Consider the following 22,078-nt stretch of genomic DNA (forward strand, 5'->3'; position numbering starts at 1 on the left):
AAGTATCTAATCCACCTTTGATGTGTTAGAAAGAGTTCCTTTATCATTTGAGCTTTTGGCTTTTGGGGAGTGGAGGATGAAAGTCCTAAAGTTGCTTAGTCAGACAGGACTAGGTGAGGGCCTCAAATGAACTGCAGCTGGCAGTAGAAACCCTGGAGCTTAGCCAGGGAAAGTTCTCCAAAAGCCCGGGAACCTCCTTCAGCACTTTGCTTGAGCTAACCCCGCTATTGGCCACTTAACCCTGCTGCTGCAGTGGCCCTTCCCCGACACTACTCCAGACACTTCTACCACCACTCTCCCCCTGCCAGCAGAACCAATACAATGTGTATTTTGTTTCCTCCTGTCTTCTCTCTTCCTGCCTGTCTGTGAATGCTGTCTGCTCGCCACACTTGGACACCAGGATGAGAAACAGTCAGCCACTACTCTCCTAGTGGGACCCCGTCACGGCATCAGCCATGTTATTGACCTCAAAACCAACCTCACCACTGTGCTGTCTGAGTTCAGCAAGATCAGTAAGATCCAGCTGTTTCGGGAAAACCAGGGCGTGGCCCGAGTAGAGACCAGCATCATGGATGCAAAGGTAAACCCAGCTTTTATGGAGCCATTTCTCTCCAGGAATGTGCTTATGAAACAGAGAAAGAAGGAAACATGAGAAAAAGAGCTTGAAACTGTGAAGTACGATTCTGTGATTCAGTGGTTCATCCCCAGGACCCCATTTAACTTATGTTTCCTTCCCTACTTAGCCCTCTGGGACATACTATTGTGACCACCTAGGAAGGTCAGCCAGTACTAGGATTGCTAGGGATTGTCAGATGAACCTGTGTTCATTCTCCACACGGCAGGACAACTGAAGAATCGACAACTATTGCTAGACCATTACTTCCTAATTTTTCTCATGTTGTACCATAGGAAACTATATTTACAAAGCTGGGCATGATGGTACATGCCTATAATCCTAGCATTCTTGTAGTTCTAACAGTAGGGAGGCTGAGGCAAGGGGATCATAAATTTCAGATTTAGACTAGGGTTACATAGTGAGTGAAACTGTCTCAAAATTATATCTAAATACTATGGCAAAATTCCAGGCACTGGTGTTTCATGCCTATAATCTTAACAACTCAGAAAGCTGAGGTCTAAGGAAAGCAGTTTGAACCTAGCCAAGGCAAGAAGTCCATGGGATTTTTTTCCAGTTCTGGGGCTTGAACTCAGGGCCTGGTACTGTCCCTGAGCTCCTTTTGCTCGAGGCAAGCACTTTACCACTTGAGTTACAGTGCCACTTCTGGATTTTTTTTATATTAATTGGAGATAAGTGTGTCATTGACTTTCCTGCCTAGTCTGGCTTCAGACCATAATCATCAGTTCTCAGCCTCCTGCGTAGCTAGGATTTATAGGCAAGAGCCACCAGTACCTGGCTCATGAAATGCTTATCTCAAATTAACTACTTAAAAAGATAGAAGTAGAGCTGAGACTCAAGTAGTAGAGCACTAACCCTGAGGAAAGCTCAGGGAAAGTGCCCAGGCCCTGAATTCAAGCCCCAGTACTGGCACACACCAAGAATTCAGCAAATGACTGGAAATGGAGTAGTATAGTGCTTGCCTAACATTTGTAAGCTCCTGGGTTCCATCTCCAGTACTACCATCAAAAAATAAGAGAGAGGAACCAGGCACCAATGTCTTACTCTTGTAATCCTAGCTACTAAGGAGAGTGAACTCTAACAATGTTGATTTGAAGCCAACCTTGAAAGGGAAGTCAAAGAGACTGTTATCTACAATCAACCACCAAAAAGCCAGAAGTGGAGCTGTAGCTTCAGTAGTAGAACACTATACTTGATTTTTTTTGCCAGTCCTGGGGCTTGAACTCAGGTTCTAAGCACTGTCCTTGGACTTTCTCAATGCTAGAGCTCTACCACTTAAACCATAATACCATTTCCGGCTTTTTCTATGTATATGGTACCAAGGAATCAAACCCAGGTCTTCATGCATGCTAGGCAAGCACTCTTATTGCTAGGCCAAACTCCCTGCCTATACTTGATTTTTTAAGCTAAGAGAGGGGGCTAGGAATGTAGCCTAATGTAGATTGCTCACCTAGAATGCACGAATCCCTGGGTTCGATTCCGTGGTACTGCATACACAGAAAAAAACAGAAGTAGTGCTGTCACTGAAGTGGTAGAGCGCTAGCCCTAAGCAAAATGTGTTCAATGACATTGCCAAGGTACTGAGTTCAAACCCCAGGACTAGCAAAAAAAAAAACTAAGGTAGAACACCCAGGACCAGGACCTAAGCTCAAGTCCCAGTGTCAGCCCAAAAACAAGAGACAGAGTGGGAAAGAAAAAGAAGAAAAGGAGCAAATGGATGGAGGCCGAGGGAACCAGTTGAAGAAGACTCATTTTGAATCATGGGGGAAGGGAGAATACTCAGGACCTGACCTCAAGTCCCAGTGTCAGCATAAAAACAAGAGAGGGAAAGCAAAAGAAGAAAAGGAGCAAGTGGATGCAAGCAGAGAGGGTGCCAGTTGGGGAAGACTCGTTTTGAATCAGGGGAGGGGATCGGACCATATGGACAGAATTAGGGTGGGTTCCTGGGGAAGAAGTGAGCAGTCAGAAATCCAACCTCATTTCACCTCTGAGTCCAGCACTCGCAGAACTTCAGAACCTTTCTCACAGATCAACTCTTTTAGACTGGCTAACACCCATTGTGACCTGTGCTAAGTCTGGCAATGGTGGTCAGCTACCCCCTCCACAACTCTCCTGCTAATACAATGACCAGCTTGGATAGGCAGGCCTGCCTGCCTGCCTGCCTGCCTGCCTGCCAACCAGCAGGCACTTAAACTAGGTGCAGCTTTCATTTCTTAAAGGATTTGCTGGAGGATGTGGTGTTAACAGCTTAGGAGGCGGAGTGTTTGCTGTTTCTAAAAGAACAAATTATTTACTTTATTTTTGTGTTTGGGAAACCCAAAAAGCTTTAATATGTTAATTTTTCCACCTGCAATTCACAGGATTCCCATTGGTCTGGGAACCTTCCTAGTGCTGTTTAATTGGCTTCTGGCCACTTCCACAACTGGAGATTGCTGCCCTTCTCAGATGTTGTTTGGTAAAAAGCCAAATTAACTAGTAAGGAAAGGGGAGCAGAGACAGGCATGCGGGGGGTAGGTGTGACTTCCTGACAAATAAGAGGGATTTAGAAGGAGAAACAGCTTTCCAACTCCGCTTTCCAACTGAATGGGCTCCTGTGTTCTTTTCACATTGTCACTGTGACTTTTCGCATTGACTACACAGTAGGGATGCCTGGGTCATACTGCCAGAAACCATGCTTTCATTGGTTTCAGGTACTGCCTGGGCGTTGGATTTTTTTTCCAATTTCCCAGATGAAACCAATTTAAGGATGTTGTTTAGTGGGTTAGTGAGTGGTTGTTTAGTTGGCACACACGTGCCAGGTGTGTGTGTGTGTGTGTGTGTGTGTGTGTGTGTGTGTGTGTGTGTGTCTGTACATACAGGTACCAGTACCAGAGCTTGAACTCAGGGTCTTACACTGTCATTTTCTTCATTCACAGCTAGCACCTTAACACTTGAGCCATGCCTCAAGTCCAGCTTTTTGGTGAATTCAAGATGGAGTCTCTCAGGCTTGTATGTCTAGGCTGGTTTTCAAACAGTGGTCCTCATATCACATCCTAATAAGTAGCTAGGATTACTGGCATGAGCCACCGTCACCTGGTCTTTATTTTTTTCTGAGACAGGATTTTACTATACAATCCTGACTGGCTTTGTTGAATTCATGATTCTCTTGCTTCAGTTTCCCAAATGTTTGGAATCCAAGAATACCAGGATTACAAGTGTGTGCTATCACACCTAGCTCTAACCAGTTTCAGAGCTCATGACTACCACCTGTGTGGCCAGAAATCTGAAAGGAAATTAGCTGAGCAGTGATCCGAGTGTATTGCATGAGTGAGGAGCATTCTGGTGCTATCTAGAAGTGAGCATCCGTTACAGCTATGTGTGTGAGTGCTCCAGTGAAGCTGTACCTTTACTGGGGAAATGGGACTCACAAAGCATGCTCAGAGTTCTGGAATCAGACAACGGAGGTTCAGATCCCAGCCATATTTCTTCCTAGCTATGTGACCCCAAGAAAGTACCCAAAGCTTTTTCAATCTTATTAACTGAAAAATAGAGCACTTATCTCCATTAAATGAGAAACTATTTACTATTTGGCATATGATAGGTACTAAGCTAATAAGTCCTGTTACTCTTTTCATTAAGGATAAAGATAACATGAAGGAAATGTAATAGATTAGTGTTGTATGGAACAAATAACAAGAGAGTTTACCTAGATTGGCTGGCTATGAGAGGATGTTTCACTGAATCTTAGAGTTATAGGCATGAATCAGTAGGGACAAATGGGATGTTTTCAAAGGCAAGGAACAAGCACGGAAATGAGCAAGCCACATGTGCACGTTGATAAGCATAGTTGCTTGGTTGGAGAGGAAAATGAGAAAAGAGAGCAGACAGATTAGGGATTTGGCAGAACAAGTTGGTTCAGAGCTTCCCAGGCCAGTCCAAAGAATTTAGATTCAGTGTAATCAAATAATGGGAATCCACTACAGGTCTTTGAGCAGAGGGGTGAAGAAATAAAAGCTGATTTGGACCAGAGTGCAAGATGCATAGAAAAAGGTTTGTATAAAACTAGGGAGGTAAGAAGGGGATTTTGGTACCAAGAACTAAGAGCTTGAGCTACAGGCTAGCATTTAGGGTGGGAGGAGAAAAAGCACGCATGTATCCTCACCCTACACTTTTCTAGCAATCCCAGTGCACATTCCTTCTCATAACTAACCCTGTTTCCTGCAGCACATAATCCAAGAACATTAAGAACTGTACTTTATACACTCACTAGATTGCATTGATGAGACTGCATAATGTCGAAACGAGAATATACTATACGGTAAATGGAGGTGGTATTAATGAATGGAAGAGGCTAGTAGGTTGCCTTTTGGTATTGAGAAACACTGATAGATTAAGTAGTTGGCATGAGTAGTCAGAGGTACCACTATGCCCTATTTTAAACTGATTAAGTGCAAATGAAAAACCATAAAAGACAACAGGATGTGTAACCCCAGCACATTTTTTGTCTTTATTTTTTTTTTACCAGTCCTGGGGCTTGAACTCGGGGTCTGGGCACCATCCTTGATTTTTCTTTTTTGGCAGTCCTGGGATCGAACTCAAGGCCTGAGCACTGTCTTTGGGCTTTCTCAAGGCTAGAGCTCTACCAGTTCCAGCTTTTTCTATGTATGTGGAAGAATTGACCCCAGGTCTTCATGCATGCTAGGCAAGCACTCTACCACTAGGCCAACGTCCCAGCCCCATGTCTTTGATCTTCTTTTGCTCAAGGCTAGCACTCTACCACTTGAGCCACAGCACCACTTCCAACTTTTTCTGTGTATTGTATATGTGGTACTGAGGAATCGAGCTCATGGCTTCATGTAAAGCAAGCACTCTACAACTAAGCCATATTCCCATCTCTAATCCCAGCACTTTAATAGCTAAGGCAGGAAGATTGTGAATTTTAGTTCAACCTCAGCCACATAGTGAGTTCCAGACAAGCTGAGCTCCATAGAAAGATTCTGTCTCAACAAATCAAGGGCTTGGGATGTAGCTCAGTGGCAGAGCGCTCGAATAGCACATGCAATATTCTAGGTTGGGTCTCCAGCATCATAAAAGAGTGATGGGAAGAAAGGAAAGAAAAGAAAAAGAAAACATGAAAAGATGAATTTTCTACTTTATGTCATAATTATTCTGTAGCTCCCCAAAGCTAATCCATATCCTAATCCAATTGCTCAGAACTGTGAGCATGTTCTATGGTAGGGAAGAATTAGGATTATGCGTGAATTATCATTTTAGCATAATTGATTATCAGCTGACCTTAAAGTAGAGAAATGGACCCCATGGAATTGCTTGGATCCACATAAGTGAAGAAACTGAAGAGGTCATACAGATGGAATGAGAGGACTTAGCCCAGCCTTACTGTCTTTGATAAAGGAAGGAGCAATGAACCAAACAGTATAGGCAGCCTCCAGAAGCCATAAAAAGGCAAGGAAACAAATTCTATCCTACAACCTCCTTAGGTGGACACAGATGGGCCTACACTTCATTTTTAGACCAGTGAGACTTATGTCAGACTTTCCCCTCCAGGCATGGCAGAAAATAGATGTGTGTTATTTAAACCACAAAGCTTGAGGTCATTTGTTACACTAGCAACAAAAAATTGTGAGATTCCCTGCAAGTAGCAAGTACTTGTGTACTACATCAAAGATGATTTGATTAGCTTGCTGTCTACTACCAGCTTTTGTTATATAAAGGCAGATACATGTGGCCTAAGAGATAGCCACTTTGCATCATAAGGACAAATGTGTACCTTCTGAAATGGATGCAGCACTTTTTATCATTCTGCTCAGATCAATTAGCGTACAAGATAAATGATGAACAAATGATGACATCATATACTGAGAGCTTGAAAACAGTCATAATGTGTGTGGGTGCACCCAACAAATTGGTAAATACTAGGATCAGAACTTGAAAGAACTGCTTGTGTGACACTTAGCACATATACCTCTGCATGGGGAACTTTCAGCTTTTTATTTTCCTTTTCAGGGGACATAGAAGTAGAACCCAAACTTGACCCATTTCCTCCTAGATATGCCTCTCTGATCTGATAGTATTCTGGAAGGTTCTGGTAAAACTGAAGATTATTCACTTGAAACAATTCCCTCTTTGAGGGCATGTAAGAATTATGTATGGAGATTTCATAACCACTGGATGCCCCAATTCTTAGTCTCAGCTTACTCATATCAAAATATCTGAGGTGCCATGTGAGGACATTTATCTCTTTATAGCTTCCCAGGTAACTCTAATTCTAATATGCATCTGGCATAAGAATCACAGTCATTATGTCATATACTGCTCTACCTCCAAATTGGCAGGTTATGCCCAGTTACCCTTTCCCAGTGCTAAGGAGGCACGAACTAGAATGTACTGGCTGCCTTGAACTTGAGGATCACCATTTTATACCCTTGCTTTTCGAGGCCCTGGATTCCCATTCTCCTGTTGTCAGAGATGCTAGAGTGAGCTGAAGCTACACTAGGGCAAGGAGATGTGATTGGAGCATGTCAAATTAATCCCCACTGTCCCTTCTCCTGGCTGTCTCATGCTTCACACTCCATCCTCCTGATCTCATTTTCCACTCGAAGATGGCCTGGACATATTCTGCTAAGAGTTTTCGCTTGGCTTACTCGCTTTAAAGTAGAGGGAGCATAAAGTAGTAGTGTTCAGATATTTGTCTCCAGGAGATAGCAGGGACTGGGACACCACTGAGATATTACCATACCTCATTACCATAGAAACATGCAAGGGTGGAGATGATTGAAGCAAAGCCCCCAAGGGATCTCTGTGTGCCCTACTCTCCCCTGTGTCATTCTCATTGTTGAACTGTATTGCTCTAGTACTTTCTGTAGAGACAACTATTACATTAAGCATCATGAGCATTCAAATCCTATTTAAAGTAAAATGTTGTGGAGTTTTTTTGAAGGTTTTGCAGAAACCTATCTAACCTCTGCTTGCTTGCCTGCCATTGATTTGATTTTTACCCCTGTTGGCAAAAAGCACATCTGTGTTCCCGTTACAGACTGCATTTGGCCCGTGCTGGGGCTCAGTTGGCTGTCTGGGAATGCTGAGGAGAGACTCCTGATGGGCTGATCTGCACTGGGCTGGGCTGAGCCAGCTGCCAATAGGCTTGGCCCTCTCTATGCATAAGATTTTACTGTCATGCTGTTTTATTGCTGACATCAGGCTATATTGGGAATAAGAAGAAACTGAAGTCACACAGTTAAGTCAGTCAATTAGTCACTCAGCTTCCAGTCAGTAATTCTGTTCATTAGTCAGCTAACCAGCCAGGTAGCTAAGCAGTCAAAATGTGAGACTAACCAACATTCTGCCTGCTCTGCAGCTAACCTGTCAACTAGGCAGGTTGCCCTGTAGCTAGTCAGTCCATCAGTATGTCTATCAAACTACCACTCCACCTGAACTCTAGTCAAACCGTTTTTCATTCTATTTGTCATCCAATGCCTTTTCCTCAAAAGAAGCTTCTCAGCACATGTTCATGACCACTGATCCACAGCTCCAGGATATGCTGTGTTCCAATAGCTCTCTGTAATTTTCCAAGGTGGTACTTTTCCCACCTTGGAGTCATGTTTGTTTGTGTGAGTATCTGTGTTATGCTCCTACTGGAGTGTAAGCTCCATGGTGGGGGGGGCAGGAATTAGATTGGCTGCTCTGGAATGAATGGTCATAGATTTCAGTTGGCCATGCTTCTCAGAAGGCATCAAGCTATTTTGTAGCAGTTGACCAGGTAAACAAGGCAGGATAAAGGAGCACTGCTGTGAGAGGGAAAAAGCACAAACTAAGGTATGGCCATAGGAGAGAGCATGGTAAACTATAAATGATAGGGCATTGCCTAAGCCTCAGGTGAGATGAAGGGAGGAAGACATGGGCAGTGTTAAGGGACATGTGATTAGAAATGTAGCTAGGTCCAGGTCCTGAAGGACTTTGAAGGAGTGAAAGGCAATTAGCTTTAAGCTATAAGTAATGAGTTATAGAAGTGCTCGTGGAAAAGAGATAGGCTTTAGAAAGACCCCTCTTGTAGAGGAAGTGGATTAAATTGAGAAGAGATTGGAACAGAAAAACCAATTAAGAAGCTACTGGAGACTCCTAATTTAGTGTATCCCAGCCTCCTCCATACCATGGAAAAACATCACAATTTCTATGGCAAGACATACCCACAGATGAGCCATATATCCTCAGGCACAGCAGCCTGTGGACCCAGCATAAGAACCAGGAGCATGGGGCCGGGAGTTTGGCCTAGTGGTTAAAGTGCTTGCCTAGCATGCATGAAGACCCAGGTTCGATTCCTCAGTACCACATACATAGAAAAAAAAGCTGGAAGTGGTGCTGAGGCTCAAGTGGTAGAGCTCTAGCCTTGAGAAAGTCCAAGGACAGTGCTCAGGCCCTGAGCTCAAGCCCAGGACTGGCAAAAAAATAAAATAAAATAAAAAATAAAATAAAAAAGAACCAGGAGCTGAGAGGCTCAGATCACTGTCTTCTCATCAGCCACTCCCACATACCTTGAGAAGAGTGGGTCTGGGTGGAAGATGATGAATGCAGGTGCAGTGAGGTTGACTGTGATGTTTTTGAATGTCCCTAAGGCACACCAGGTGACACTTGCTTAGACACTTACAGTAATGATAGTAGCAACCATCCATAAAACCTTTCTGAGTCAGTCCTTCTACATTGGTAACAGGGCTGCTATAAGGAGGATAGCTAAGCCAGGCGTGGTAGTGCAGGCCTGAAACCTCAGCTATTTTAGAAGTTGTGATGTTGTTGGGGCATATGGTGATGAGTGAGAGCTAGTCTAGGCTGAGCCTAGACTTCCAGCTTTACCCACATTTTCCCAGCTGGCCCACACATCTGCTGAGCTCTGAAAAATTCAAATACAGCCACACAGCAGGCACATGATGTTATATAATTTTAGTCTTTTTCAGTAAAAATGGTTGGTTCATTAAATGTGTGAATAAAGGCTGATTTAATATGACACCTGAATAAGAGTCTACTACAAAGAGAATTCCAAATCAGAAGAGCCTAAATGTTTAGTTCTGAAAGTATATCTATCTCTATATAGGCATGCATATATATATATATATATATATATATATATATATATATATATATATATGGTAGGATTGGTACTGGTACTGGGCCTTGAGCTTTCACAGAAGGTACCCCATGAGTCCATGCTATCATCCTTTTGTTTTCTAGTCCGTGGGCTTGAACTTAGGGCTCCTCACTCTTTTTGTTTTCAGGCACGGGGCTTGAACTCTGGGCCTGGGCATGGTCCCTGAGCTCTTCAACTCAAGGCTGTCGTTCTACCACTTGAGCCACAGCATCACATCCTTATTTTTTTAATTTCTTCCTTTACTTTTGACTTTATTATTATTTATTACTTTATTATCATGGAAATGTAACTTGTCTTCCTTCTCATATCCTTCCTTATGTCTCTTTCCATCTCTTTCATAGCCTTTGGTGCTGTTGATGGAGTGGCCCGAAGCCACCAACTTTGCCTGCCTGATTGCAGGGTACTGCCGCCTCCTGCTGGATTCCAGAAAGATGGTTTTCTCCAGGCCTTCCAGCCATCCCCTTCCACCTCCAATGATCAAGGCAGGTAGGGCTCAGCCTCGGTTGGTTTTCAGTGTGCTGGAGGCCCTTTGGATCCTGAAAACATAGAGGGGGAAAGTCTGCTGCTCTCATACTCACTCCACACTCACAGTTCCTAATATAATAATAGCCAGTTCCATAACAAGCACCCTACCCGGGACATCACCACTGGGGATGTGCCTATTCCACAAAGGATTCCTCTAACAACATAGAGTGTTTAAGTCAGTGAATAGACATAAGATACTATGAGCAAGCCGGTGCTGGAGTCAACTGAAGAATTGCATGGGGCAGAGTGGAGTATTACACACCTGTAATCCCAGAACTCAGATGGTTGAGGCAAGCTGGGCAGAAGAAAGAACCTGAAGCCCAGCCAAGAGCCAAATGTAGGAATTGTATCAGGGATCTGTATTAAGATGGTGGCTCTAAGCAGGGCACTAGTGGCTCCCACCTGCAATCCTAACTACTCAGGAGGCTGAGATCTGAAGATCATTATTCGAAGTTAGCCCAAGCAGGAAAGTCCATAAGACTCTTGTATCCAGTCAATCACAAGAAAAGCCAGATGTGGAGCTGCAGCTCAGGTGGTAGATCGTTGGCCTTAAAATTAAGCACAATAGGGCTGGGAGTGTGGCCTAGTGGTAGAGTGCTTACCTAGCATGCACGAAGACCTGGATTTGATTCCTCAGTGCCATATGCATAGAAAAAGCTGGAAGTGGTGCTGTGGTTCAGGTGGTAGAACTCTAGCCTTGAGAAAGCCCAAGGACAGTGCCCAGGCCCTGAATTCAAGCCCCAGCATAGAAAGAAAAAAAAAAAGAAGATGGTTGAGGTAGGAAGATTATGGATTTAAGGCCAGCTGCTACAGAGAAAGACCCTTCTCTAAGAAAAAAATTAAGAAGCATAGAGATCTGTAAAAGAATCCCGCATGTTTTGTATTAGTTGTAGGGAGGTTAAAAATGAAGATAAAAGTATGTGCTGATGGGCCAGGAATTTGGCCTAGTGGTATAGTGCTTGCCTCGCATGCACAAACACCCGGGTGCAATTCCAGAAGTGGTGCTGAGGCTCAAATGGTAGAGCTCTAGCCTTGAGAAAGTCTCCAAGGACAGTGCTCAGACCCTGAGCTCAAGCCCAGGACTGGAAAAAAAAATATGTGCTGGTGGCTCATGCCTATAATCCTATATTAACTCAGGAGGCTGAGATCTGAGGATCACATTTCAAAGCCAACCAGGGCACAAAAGGACCTGAGACTCTTATCTCTAATTAATCATAGAAAATGGAAGTGGTACTGTTGCTCAAGGGGTAGGACGTAGCTTTGAATTGAAGAACTCATGGAAAACACCCAGGCCCAGGGGTAGGGCAGGTAGCCATGAGCTGAAGAGATCAGGGAAAGCACGCAGGCCTAGAGTTCAAGCATCATGACTGACAAAAAAAATAAATAAATAAAACCAAATAGTAAGGGTTTCCAACCACAAAGATCATAAGAGAAGTCCAAACTTAACACCAGTTTCCACCTTTGTCACATGATAACCACTTGATCCATCTTACCTTGCCACATACTGGTATTGTCTTCAAGACTTTATTAGTTTTCAAAGGGGTCACATCTGATTCAGATTGGAGATGGCTGTATGGAAGCATGAAAACATGCTTGTGGCCATATTACCCAGCACCCAGACAGCTGTGTGTCACTTCTGTCCACAACCCCGTGACTTTTCCCCTATTAACAAGTTCATCCCACCCATCATGACAGACACAAACCTTGATAGGTCTCATAATGTGCTCCATGGGAATGACAAGGCAACAGACTAAAAACAGGTATAGGAAGAGGCTGCACATATGGAACAAAAGGGGCTGAGCTGGAACAGGAAGAAACAGGGAAAAGAGGGTGACATTTTCCAAAAAGAAATATGCTCTTTACTTGACTTCGGTAACTGTAACCCCTTTGTTCATCCCCTTTATAATAACAATAAAAAACTAAAAAGACAGGGGAGCAAGGTATTGCACAGCTCCAAATGAAGAGCTCTAAAGAGGCAGCTGGATTTGCAAGCCTACAGATGGCCAAATGCTAGAAAATCTAGCATTAACACTCTCCGTGGCACTCTCCTGTTGTCTAATCACACCCAAGTAACTGAGCAGAATAGAGGAGGGAGGGAAATAGATGGCAGAAGGAAGAACTTGAAGCCCAACCAAGAGCCAAATGTGACAGTAGGAATTGTATCAGGGATGTGAATTAAGATGGTGGCTCTCAGCATGACACCTGTGGCTCCCACCTGTAATCTTAGCTACTCAGGAGGCTGAGATCTGAGGATTGTGGTTCAAAGCCAGCCTGGCAGGAAGGTCTATGCAACTCTTATCTGTAATGAACCATCAGAAAACCAGAAGGAGAGCTGTGCTAGAGCAATAGCCTTGAGCAGAAGAGCTTAGGGATAGTACCCAGGCCCTGAGTTCAAGCCCCACAACAGGCACAAGAAAGTAGATCTATAGTCCCATGCAAGGTTTGTGTCACACCATCAGTACCCTAACCAAGAAGCTCCAAATATGTTCCTGAAGCACCTTCCATGGCTTGATTCCGTGGTTGCTTTTCAAAGGCATAGCTAACTCATTGCACTCTTTTGATGCTGGTCCTAATTCTTGAGAACTCGTATGTGTGCACAGAGTGCCAGAAGCTCAGGCCACTCCTAGCCTGGAGTCTCTGTGTCTACGCAGGACCCAAATGGACCACTGTAGTGTGTTTGCAGTTTGTATTGCTTCTTTCTTAGTATAGTAAATTTGCTCAGGGGCAAAGTCAATAGAAAAAAAATCTCTATTTCTCCTTTCTCCTCTGGTCTGAAAGACATGACCTTGAGCTTCACATTAATTGCCCCATGCTACCTGATTAGGAGCTTGGTCTCTTTGCCTGCAGAATTGCTAGGTGCTGAGTTGACAGTGCCCACCAATTGTTCTATTTGGATGGTGTGGAGGTGAGCTTCCAGCATGCTTTGCTGAATTCCAACAAAACACCAGGGTACTGTGTATATCTTATCTCACAGCCCCAGGAAAGGAAAAACTCCTCTGAGAAAGCCTCAGCCTGGGATACAGTGCCGCAGGTGTGAGCTCCTGGTCTGGTAGACTTTTAGGACACTGTCCAAAGCTGATGTCATTTTTCTCCATCAGCCTTCTCTTTCACCTCACATCAGAAGCCCCAGTGCCAGAAGCTGTTGTCTAGCAAAGTCTTATAGTGAATAGGCATCCTGCCAGTGTCACTGGCCTTGTCCCTCAGGGGCCACAGCTGCAGCTCACATAGGAATTGGTCTCTTAGGAAAAAAAGGAAAAGTTTGGTTTGAGTTTATATTTTTGTACCACAGCAGATATTAGCATCCAGCCATCTCTACACAGTGCACAGACTTCTGGGCCTAAAAGAAAGATGCTGTTAAACCAGCAACTGGGAAATAGCAGGGAAGGCATTCTGTCCTCTCAGTAGGCATTCGATAGACATTTTTCAAGTACCCAAGCATTGGCGGAGAGGGGACAGTTGAGAATAACACATGATCTAGAGTCCTAGTGCTCTTATAATACAGCATAGTGAGGGAGGAAATGTATGAGACCATACCCATACATAAGAATCTGCCTTTATGCTAAATGATTCAATAGCCACCACATACTAGCATGTGTATTAAAAGTCCAGGATACCAAGAAATATGCAGGCATCTAGGTGCTACATGTATCTTGGGGGGAATTCAGGAAAATAAGGCTTTGGGGATCCCAGTTGGGGCCTCAGTTGGAGGAGGTCAATGAACTTTTTCTAGCATGATTAGAGACAGTGCGGTTTGGTGAACTGGAATGTTCTAGTTAACTCATTCTGACTTCATATCAATAAAACCCAGCAACATTCAAAGTGCCAAAGTGAGGCTGAACACAATACACTTCTTTGAATGGGTCAAAAAGAACAGGGGGCATGTAGATGGTCACTTAAGCAATGATGGTTGAACAATGGAATACAGGAGGGCCACATACTGTTGCAGACATTTGTCTCCGTGTGTGTGTGTGTGTGTGTGTGTGTGTGTGTGTGTGTGTATGTGTGTGTATGTGCGTGCACATGAGCTGCATATATATACACACACATATATATATATATATATATATATAGTTTGTTTGTGTGTTTGTTTATTTATAGGTCATGGAGCTTGAACTCTGGGCCTGGGTGCTGTCCCTGAGCTCTTCAACTCAAGACTGCCACCCTACCCCTGGAGCTACAGTAGCACTTCTGGTTTTCTAGTGGTTAGTTGGAGATAATAGTCTTTGGTGCCCGGGTTGACTTTGAACCAAGATCGTCAGATCTCGGCCTCCTGAGTAGCTAGGATTACAGGTGTGAGCCACCACACCTAATGAGCTGCATATATTTTGAGGCACTCTTACTGTCTTGTTTTTGCAGGTGTTTTGAAGTCAGTCTTGTTAATGGCTGAATATAGACTGGTAAATTAGCACTCATCCTCTTCCACCTTGCCCTTGGGGAAATCTGATAAACAATTTACACAGATCTGCAGTCTGAGAGACACACTGTCCCAGACATCAGCCACCTGCACCTGGCTTCCCTGGCATCTCTAACCTTCTGCCTGGAAGAGAATTGGGCTTCTCCAGGCACACTTTTTTCAGATCTGGAAGTCACTGTGCCAGTGACAGGCTAGTATCACCTGACCTTTACTGTCTAGTCCTGTCTTGCAAGAAAAATTACCTTTAGGACTCCAGCCTTTGTCTGAGAAGATATACCCCTTGCTTGATAGATCTGCCCTAGGAGCAGCCTCTGATGGCAGCTCCGTGTTAAACTGGTCCCTATGATTGCTCAGCTATTAGGTGGTTAGCTCCTGAGGCATCCCCAGGCCCTTCTGAAGATGCCTGAAGATAGAGAGACACCAGGAAGCTACAGTTCATGCTACTAACTCAGCACTTCCATGAAGCATTTCTTCCCCAACTTTCAGAAGCCTGAATTGAGACACTGAATCCTGTTACCCTAGTTTATGCAGAGTTCTATAGACACAGCCAGTAAGGCCTGAAGCATATGGACTCATTGTAATTACATTGAGTCACATAGACTAACATGGTCTGTGAAAAGCTGCTATGAACTTCAGTTGGAAGGCAGAGAGACTTAGGTTCTAGTTCTGACTCTGCCATATCTTACCTGAATTCATAAGAGCAAGTTCTGTAAACCGAGTATCAAGCTCTATATATGTAAAATAACGAATATTAATACTCCCTACCTTATGAGGATTTTCGCAGGATTGTATTAGATAAACCACATTAAAGTCTTTCATGATGTAAGGTACTTTTACTTTTTTTCTTTTAAAATAAGGATTAAAGATACTGGTGGCTTATACCTGTGTACCCTAGTTTCTCAGGAGACTGGGATATGAGGATTGTGGTTCTAAGCCAGCAGGGGCAAGAAAATCCAAGAGACTCTTGTTTCCAATTAAACACTCAAAAACAAGAAATGGCCAGACGCAGTGGCTCATGCCTGTAATCATAGCTACTCAGGAGCCTTAGATCTGAGGATCACAATTCAAAGCCAGCCTGTGCACTAAAGTCTGTGAGTCTCTTATCTCCAATTAACCACTAGAAAACCAGGAGTGGTGCTAAGGCTCAAAGCGGTAGGGTGGTAGCCTTGAGCTGAAGAGCTCAGGGACAGCACGCAGGCTCAAGAGTCCAAGCCCCATGGCCAGCAAAAAAAAAAAAAAAAAAGAAATGGAGCTGTGGCTCAAAGTGTTAGAGTGCTAGCTTTGAGCAAAAGAGGTCAATAGCATCCAGGTCCTGAGTTCAAGCTCCACAACTGACAAAAAGTAATAATAATGATGATTAAAAGTTTAAGCCAAGGAGCTGAAAATGTGGCTTAGTGGTAGAGTGCTTGCCTAACATACATAAAGCCCTGGGTTCGATTCCTCATTACTACATAAACAGAAAAAGCTAAAAGTGGCACTGTGGCTAACTTTGAGCAAAAGAAGCTCAAGGACAGTACCTAGCCCCTGAGTTCAAGCCCCAGAACTGACACCAAAAAAAAAAAAAAAAACACTCAAGCTGGATGTGGTTGTACCAGAACACCAGAGGCTGAATTAGGAAGATTAAACACGTTGGAAGTCAGAGCTGGGAGTTTGGCCTAGTGGTAGAGTGCTTGCCTAGCATGCATGAGGACCTGGGTTCGATTCCTCAGTACCACGTACATAGAAAAAAAAGCTGGCAGTGATTCTGTGGCTCAAGTGGTAAAGCTCTAACCTTGAGAAAGCCCAAGGACAGTGCTCAGGTCCTGAGTTCAGGTACCAGAACTGGCCAAAAAAAAAGTCAGAAGTTAGCCTGGGATATATAGCAGAACCTATCTCCAGCATGCCCAGTGCTATGTTTTGGTTTATTTTGGGCCAAACTTTTTATTTAGTATTTTGTAGTTGTTTAACACATACTTAAATGTCTTCCTGGGGGAGGGGACAAAAGAAGCTCTTACAGATTCCTAAGGAAATGTGAAAAAGACACTATATGGCCAGTATTATCCATCAGATTTTACATAGGTATCTGATCTCAGGTTTTTCATACTGAGTACATTGAGATTTCAATTGGAAGACACCCTGAAATCCTAAGAGGAGTGTACCCCAACCACTCTCTAATAGCTAGCTACCTTATCTGTATATGCAGGATGATTCATCTCTCAGTGGAAACCAATATACATGTAAGTAGCTAAGATGTTTGTGTAAGATCCTAGAATTGCTTGCCTCATTTACTAGGAAAATATAGATAGTGACCTTTAGTGACACTTTAAGTTGGAAAATTACACCACAGTACAAGTCTCACACACTTAACCTTTGCTTATTGAAAGCAAGTTATAATAACAAAATTAAGCATGTTTAACTTTTTTTTTCCTCAGAAGAACATAAAAATGAAGAAGGATTTTTTTTTTGCCAGTCCTGTGGCTTGAGCTCAGAGCCTGAGCACTGTCCTTGGGCTTTCCTCAAGGCTAGTGCTCTACCATTTGAGCCACAGCATGACTTATGGCTTTTCTATGTACGTGGTACCAAAGAATCAAACGCAGGTCTTTGTGCATGCTAGGCAAGCACTCTACCACTAGACCAAACTCCTGGCCCAATGCTGTAGTTTTCTAACAAATAGATTTATTTACCTATGATTTCCAAGCCATACAATTTATTCACTTAAAATGTACAGTTCAATGGTTACTTTTGTTGTTGTTGTTTGCCAGTCCTAGGGCTTAAACTCAGGGCCTGGGCACTGCCCCTGTATTTCCGTGCTTATGCCTCATACTCTACCACTTTGAGCCATAGCTGTTCATGTATTTTCCTGACAGGGTTGGCTTAAATCATGATCCTCAGATCTTAGCCTCCTGAGTAACTAGGATTATATGCATGAGCCACTAGCATCTGGCCTCTTTCTCTTGTTTTCATTTTGCTCTTTAGATGGAGTATAGGTAACTGTACTGGCTATTCTCAAACTTGAGATCCTCCTGTATCAACCTTTGGGTTTAGAAGCATGCACCATGCTTGGCAACCATGCAGTTTTCATTCTTTGGTAACATAGTGTATTAAATTAATTTACATTTGATGTTAACTGACTGCATCACTGCAATAAAACCCCTTTGGTAATGGTATGTAATTATTTTTATGTATTGCAGATTTTCATTTGCTAGTAGTTGTTAACTAACTATATTCATGAGATAATCTAGTCTCAAGATATTGTTCTATAGTTTTCATGTGATGTCTCTAAGTTTAGTTTTCATGTGATGTCTGTCTGGGTTTGGTTTCAAGGTTAATGCTGGCCACATAGAATGAGCACAAGAGTGCTTTTTCTTCTTATTGGTTTTGTTTCTGTATCTGAAAGGGCTTTTTTTTCCCCAAGGAAGGGAAGAGGGTTAAATTGCTAGTCAGTTTCTTTCCAAATATTGGCCTACAATATTCCATTTTTTTCAATGCTAGGGATTAAATCCAGGACTCACCGTATATTAAGCAAGCAGTATACAATTAAGCTATACTTTTTTGTCAGTCATTGGGTTTGAACTCTGGGGCTGGGTGCTATCCCTGAGTTCTATAGCTCAAGGCTAGTGCTCTCCCACTTGAGCCACAGTGCAACTTCCACCAAGCTATACTTCGAGTGCGTGTGTGTGTGTGTGTGTGTGTGTGTGTGTGTGAGAGAGAGAGAGAGAGAGAGAGAGAGAGAGAGAGAGAGAGAGAGAGAGAGAGAGAGAGAGAGAGAGAGTCAATCCTGTGACTTGAACTCAGGGCCTGGGTGCTGTCCCTGAGCTCTTCAGCTCACTTGAGCAACAGCAACACTTCCGGTTTTCTGGTGATTAATTGGATATAGGAGTCTCACGGTATTAATCACAATAAAACATTACTTAAAAAAAAAAAGAATCTCACGGACTTTTTTTAGTGCCTGTGCTGGCTTTGAACAGCAATCTTCAGATCTCAGTCTCCTGAGTAGCCACTGCCATACTTTTGACTTTTTGGTAGTTAATTGGAAATAAGAATCTCCTTGATTTCTCTGCCATATCTGGCTTTGAACCATGATCCTCAGATTTCAGCCTCCTGAGCAGTTATTATATGAGTGAACTACTGGCACTCAGAGTTCTGGGTGTTTTGAGACACATGACCCTCTTCTATTCGAATATTTCTGTATGGTACTTTTTTTTACCAATCCTGGGGCTTGAACTACAGGCCTGATCTCTGTTCTTGATTAGGAACAGCAACTAGGCTCAAAGTTCAGGACCAGCACCAAAAAATGTATGTTATTTTAATTTTCACCTAATTGTGCTTTCTTTTATATCACTGTCTTTTAATTTATTCTATTGTGCTTAGGAAATATACTTTGTATCATTTTATTCATTTTAAATTTATTGAGACTTATTTAGCATTCTAATATATGGTCTGGGTAAAATTCCATGTACACTTACAAGAATTTATATTCTGCAGGTATTAGGTGCATAGAATATTTTATAGAGTTCTGTCAGATCTAATGGTATAGTTCAGATCCTCTGTTTCCTTGCTGATCTGCTTTTGTTTTATGCATTGTGAAAGTGGGATATTAAATGTTCCAACTACTGTTGAATTGTGTATCCATCAATTTAATTCCATCTGTTTTTACTTGCTGTGTTTATGAGCTCTGTTGTTACATGCCAGGTCTGAGTGCTGAATTGTGTGAAAGGCAACACTGACAAAAAGATAGTCGGTAGCTCAGACTAACCTCAAACTTGGGGTCTTCCTGCCTTAATCTCTCAAATATTCAGATTGCAAACACTCATCACTGAAATTTGAAAGGCAGTTTGAAGTCTTTTCCAACACCTTTATCACTATGATGAACTACAGGTTAAGGGTTAAAACACAGGTTTTGCTGGGCTCTTGTGGCTTAAGCCTATCGTCCTAGCTACTCAGGAAACTGAGATCTAAAGATTGAGGTTCAAAGCCAGCCCAGGCAGGAAAGTCTATGTGACTCTTATCTGTAGTTAACCGCCAAGAAGCTGGAGGTGTAGCTATTCCTCAAGTGGTAGAATGCTAGGCTTAAGCAAAAAAGCTCAAGAATAGCACACAAGCCCTGTATTAAAGCCCCAGAATTGGCACAAAACATGACTTTTGATGTCTCTCTGACGTATATGCAAATCCAGATCACCACTTATGACACATGTGACATTAAGTGATGTCAGAACCATCTCAGAACCATGTCAAAACCATCTGAGCCAGTTTCTTCCTCTGCAAAATGGGGGTGGTGATAATACCTTCCTCATGGGATGGAGGGGAACAAATGGATCAGTTGTAATGAACTTAGCCTAATTTAGTGCTGGCTTGTCATCTGAGTACTAATAACAGAGCAAGTTCACATTGTCACAGGTTTTGTGGGAAGGGGTCCCAAAACAGAGTGAGAGAAAAAGCCACTCATAGATAAAACATCCACTCTGGATAGTTCTCAAATATACATACCTACCATCAAGAATTGTTGATGCAAACATTTTGCACGTGTCTGTGGAGCAGGCAGTTGTGGTCCTACATGAGTATAAGAAAGTAATAAATATCGAAGAATCCTAAGAAAGGCACTGCCCCATTCCCCACCATCCAATACATACTGCCATACCTTCGTTACACTTTACTGATCAGATGCCCAGAAATCTATTATTTTAGATTTCCTCTCTCACTGGTCCTCTATGGAATGCAAACCCATCACTTTCTCCATACAGCACTACTAACTTGTCAGCTTTATTTCCTTGATTTAGAAAAGATCCAACTAACAGGAGAGCTACTGAGTTGGCAATTGGATTTTCTCTCAAGTGAGTTGGAGACAGAGTTGGAATCTTTCTCAAAAGAAGTTGAAACAAACCCAGCCTCCTTCAGTATATTTACAGCTGACTTCTCAGACCAGACATATCCAATAAGAGTCCAGCAGTGCTGAGAGTGTGGCTTGGTGGTAGAGTGCTTGCCTAGCCTGCATGAAGTCCTGGATTTCATTCCTTGGTATCACATACACAGAAAAAAGCTGGAAGTGGTGATGTGGCTCAAGTGGTAGAGCTCTAGCCTAGAGAAAGCTCAAGGATAGTCAGCCAGGATATGGCCCCTCAACCCCCCTCCCGCTAATCTCTAACAGTTAGGCCACTCCATTGCGCTGCACAAACATGGACCAGAGTTGACAAGTGAACTCCACCTGCTCCCATTCTCAACAGCAGGTTAATCTGTTGATTTTCTCTGTGTTTAGATTACATGCACAGCTCCCACCGCCCTGTCACTGGGGGCCACCTGGGGAAAAAGGAGAGTAGTTATGTGGGCAGCATGGTCACCAGCCCCAGGAAGTCGAACCGCTGCACGCCCCCGCCTGCCGACTCTGAGCTTGTCAGCTTCTGCTACCTCCACATGCGGGAACAAAGGAAGGAGCAGGAAAACCGGACAGATGTCAACGAGAACCTAATCTTCTTTGAAGAGACCAGGCCCCGAACCAAGTCTGACCCTACATCCAAAAGTTCTGGCCAAGGTTATGAGGTGGTACCTGATGACTTTGATGCAGCCAGCCTAGACCACGAGCCTTGTGCCAGCAGGGCCCGGTCATACACCTTAGACAATTCCCTTGGGGCTGAAGCCCTGAATTTCTACTGTGACTCATGCAAAGCTAAACTCCAGGATCAGCTAGGCCCTCGCAAAAGTGGGAGGCCAGGTTCCACTCCTGACAATATGGTAGACTTAATGTCCCTCCCACCACCAGGGAGTGAGGAGGAGGAAGAAGAAGAAGATGAGACAACTTCTCTATTGCCTGCCATTGCTGCCCCACCCCCTGGTTTCCGAGACAACAGCTCTGATGAGGATGATCCCAAGCGGCGGGCTGTCCAGAGTCAGGAGCAAGGACGTCACCTGCGTGGGCTCCTGTACGATGAGATACCAGTGACACTGATTGACAGTGTGCAGACCCGGACAGTCCGAGACCATGCCCAGGAGCTCGATGATGCCCTGGTGTCCACCCTTCAGGCTCTGGAAGCTCTGGCTGCATCAGAAGATGGACCACATCCCCCACCCCCACAGACTGCAGGTAACAGCCCATTCCTCCTCCCTCTTGCCTCCACTTATTTCCCTGCCTTAGGAATGGCTAGCAGGTAAACATTACTTTTTCCTAAGCTGATATTAAAGTGACCATAATAGGTCTGGGGCAGTGGATAGGTCAGAAGTATTACAGACAGGGTTCTGAAAACCCTGATATATGGCAGTGATGTTCAACCCTAGCTAGAGCCCAGACATATGTAGACATAGAGATATGTCAACATAGAGATATCTTGCATCTCAAGGAGTAGAGCTATGATAGCTCTAGAATCAGGCCAGGAGGGAGAGAGAAAACTTGGGAGAACTA

At 43.5% G+C, this 22,078-nt stretch overlaps 1 protein-coding gene across 1 annotated transcript in view; it reads left to right on the top strand.

The window, feature by feature from the left end:
* The window catches only part of Frmpd3 (FERM and PDZ domain containing 3), a 46,268-nt gene that overhangs the window by 19,169 nt on the left and 5,021 nt on the right, over positions 1–22,078 (top strand). Inside the window, exons 8-10 of the mRNA XM_090327036.1 lie at positions 401–580; positions 10,112–10,256; positions 20,942–21,763. Of these exons, the coding sequence (XP_090183162.1) occupies positions 401–580; positions 10,112–10,256; positions 20,942–21,763 (1,147 nt within the window). The remainder of the gene's footprint in view (positions 1–400; positions 581–10,111; positions 10,257–20,941; positions 21,764–22,078) is intronic.

The sequence above is a fragment of the Megascapheus bottae genome, chromosome X (assembly GCF_031878675.1).
Source record: "Megascapheus bottae isolate mThoBot1 chromosome X, mThoBot2.hap1, whole genome shotgun sequence".
In the NCBI taxonomy this organism is placed as follows: domain Eukaryota; kingdom Metazoa; phylum Chordata; class Mammalia; order Rodentia; family Geomyidae; genus Megascapheus; species Megascapheus bottae.